This window comes from Laccaria bicolor, genomic scaffold (genome assembly GCF_000143565.1).
Source record: "Laccaria bicolor S238N-H82 LACBIscaffold_12 genomic scaffold, whole genome shotgun sequence".
Classification (NCBI taxonomy): domain Eukaryota; kingdom Fungi; phylum Basidiomycota; class Agaricomycetes; order Agaricales; family Hydnangiaceae; genus Laccaria; species Laccaria bicolor.
In genome coordinates this window covers 1,010,021-1,012,805 of record NW_001889883.1, presented here as the reverse complement: position 1 = coordinate 1,012,805, position 2,785 = coordinate 1,010,021, and the positions used below count along the sequence as shown (strand labels likewise).

The 2,785-nt window shown below is 44.6% G+C and overlaps 1 protein-coding gene across 1 annotated transcript; it reads left to right on the top strand.

Moving 5' to 3' along the window:
- Positions 1-303: 303 nt before the first annotated feature.
- On the top strand, positions 304-1,778 carry LACBIDRAFT_327428 (uncharacterized protein; the record flags this gene model as incomplete). Its single annotated transcript, XM_001881343.1, has 5 exons — positions 304-387; positions 447-704; positions 758-960; positions 1,125-1,455; positions 1,503-1,778. The coding sequence occupies 5 exons, from the start codon at positions 304-306 to the stop codon at positions 1,776-1,778; spliced, it is 1,152 nt and encodes a 383-aa protein (XP_001881378.1).
- Between the last annotated feature and the right edge of the window lie 1,007 nt (positions 1,779-2,785).

The window sequence follows — 2,785 nt, the reverse complement described above, 5'->3', positions numbered from 1 at the left end:
GGAGATCCATATGCAGGCGATGAGTTCTGTAGATGACATCGCTGATTGGCGTTCCAGTGGTATCTTTGCTTATCAGATCTGTGTCGAGGGTGCCAAGGTCGCTATCTAGTCAAATTTAGTTCCCTGTATCTAAACGACCCTACCTACATATCTCAAAACCATTTGCACTACCCGGCGTGGATTAATCCATTGATTTTGGTCTGATGTCACCTGTATAATTATCAAGCCACAAAAATAAGGTTCAAGTTCAAGTCAGCGCACAGTTGAGGCTTGCCTTGTAAAAAACCCCATCGTCCGTCCAAAATGCCTAAGGTGTCACTCAAGCCCAAAACTTACAAGCCCATCATTGTCGACACCGGCAACAATCTTGGCAAAAGGTGCCGTGAGGTATGATCTCATGTAATTTCAAATGGTGGGGGGACCCTGACAAGAGATCGATCGTTCAGATTGCTGCCCAAGCCAAGTTAGATGACATTGCTGCCGCAAAACGGCTCCGCAAGCGGGAGCAAAACGCGGTGTTGAAGCAACTCTTGCCCAGCTTCGTTTCTGCGTCCAAGGAGGGCCAGGTGACCGCTTATATGTCTCGCGCATCTCTGGTGTGGTTCCTCCGTTTTCCCGACCTGACAGAGGAGGAGGTGTTTGTCCATGAAAACTTCAAGGATGACCCAGCCTACGAAGAATATATTCGAGACGCACGCCGAAAGGTAAGTACACTTATGTATTATAGATTGCGCACACTGACTGAAACACTTCGAAGTGGATGCGCAAGAAGCTCTCTTGGATGTGTGGGAGCTTCGCAACTACCGAGGATGGACCAAAGCCCGAGAAACCCATTTGGGTGTTAGAGTTGAACTTGGCAGCGCAGGAAATTTTGAGCAAGTTGGAAACACCTTGGAAATGGGACCCTGAGGCGTTGGCGGCGTTGGAGGCCATAGAGAAGTGCTTGGCTCCATGCGAGAGGTAGAGAAGGGTAACTTTAAGGTCTATAGCCTTACAAACTGTTTGTAATGTACATTAGAAACCGTTTGTAACGAAACTTATTCTTATAACTTGAATTAGATCTCGATTGATCTAGATGTGACCAATTCTATTGTCCCTTGTTGATGTCACTTTTCTTTTCTCAGGTCCGACCGTCCAATGAAGAGAAAGGGGAAGGCCAAGGAGAAACGTTATGTCGTCGTGCGTGGCTCTGACGACGACGAGCGCCAGGACGTTTCTATCCCGCAATCTCGGACCATCCACTTTTCCAACAAAGGACTTCACATCCTTCAAACCCCTCTTTCCCCGCAAAAAGCTGCATCTGCCTCTCGTCGCAGTCCGTCGCCTCAGTATGAGTGGAATCCAAGTACCGAGTACGACAACATAGAAGAGCCACTCCACGAATTGGAAGGGGAACTACTGGACCAAATTTCAACTGTAGCTGAGAAGGTTGCAGCTAAACGCTATCCAACCTCGGTAAGTTTGGACCATTGCAGGTCTGTCAAATATCTCATGCCGTTTAGGACGCCCCTTTGCGTGAATGGGCAGGAGCTACACTTCAAGAGCCTGGCTGCCGAGAAGAATATCTCATGGAAATGTTGAGGTTAGAGGGACGGGGAGACAGGTCGACGGAAGACCAGTGCATATCTTGCCTCGCTGGGGGTGGCATCTACCGTTGCGAAGATTGTATGGGCCGCTTGATGGAGTGCCTTGGTTGCTGCTTGAACCGCCATGAGCAGCTCCCTTTGCATATCATCCAGGCTGGTTTCTATCACTCCTCCTCTACTCGTTCTGATTAGTTGTCAATAGAAGTGGAATGACGTCTTTTTTGAAAAGATTTCTCTCAGAACGATGGGGCTACGAGTCCAGCTTGGCCACGTCAATTCACCTTGCTTATTACCTCAGCCTGGCCACAAGGACTTCACGGTCCTTCATACCAATGGCCTTCATTACGTGGCCGTGGATTTTTGTGGCTGCGATCAACGAGTTATGAGTCCTTACGAGTTTACGAGTAAGACTCATTCTTTATCAACTGAGGACTTAGACAAATTTTTCATTGATTCATTGATTTACCTTTCATCACCGCGGGAACCTTTTCTCTTAAGGAGAGAAGCAGCCATAAAATCAGGAAAAATGGCAAATAAATTGGCCAAAAATGTGTAGAAAATCAGAATATTGCTTAGTAAGTTGGAGAGGCTGTGTTCAGGGTTCAGGGTCCATATCCAAATATAGAAAGCTGTCTGAAAAATGGAAACAGATAGGTTGAGAAGCAGTGCAAAATAAGTGAAAAATAAGCATGGTATTCACCATTGCCATGATCATGAATGGGCTGTGTTCAGGGTTCAGGGTCCATCTCTAAAAATAGAACAAAGCCAGATAGATTGTATAACATGATTACAAAATATGCCAAAAAAGGGAAGAAAAATCGGAATGATATTTGCTGTTGTCATGATACTGAAGGGGCTGTGTTCAGGGTCCATATCTAAATATAGACAGAAAAAAAAACAACTCAGAGAAAACAGCTGGAAAATGAGGAAAAAGTGAAGAAACTTGTACACAATAATTTAGCTATATTTGGGCAGATTCCCATATTTGGAAGTGTATCCTGGACCCTGAATACAGCCTCTCCAATAGTATAGCAACATTAAATATCAGAAATGTGATTATATCATCTGACTAGCCTTCTTTCTTATGCAGATATTGGTCAAAATACATGACTATTTTCAAAAAGTGTCCAATTTTTTCAGTATTTTGTGTTTTTCTCAATAAGGAATGATCTGTGTGACATTATTTATATATATTTGTA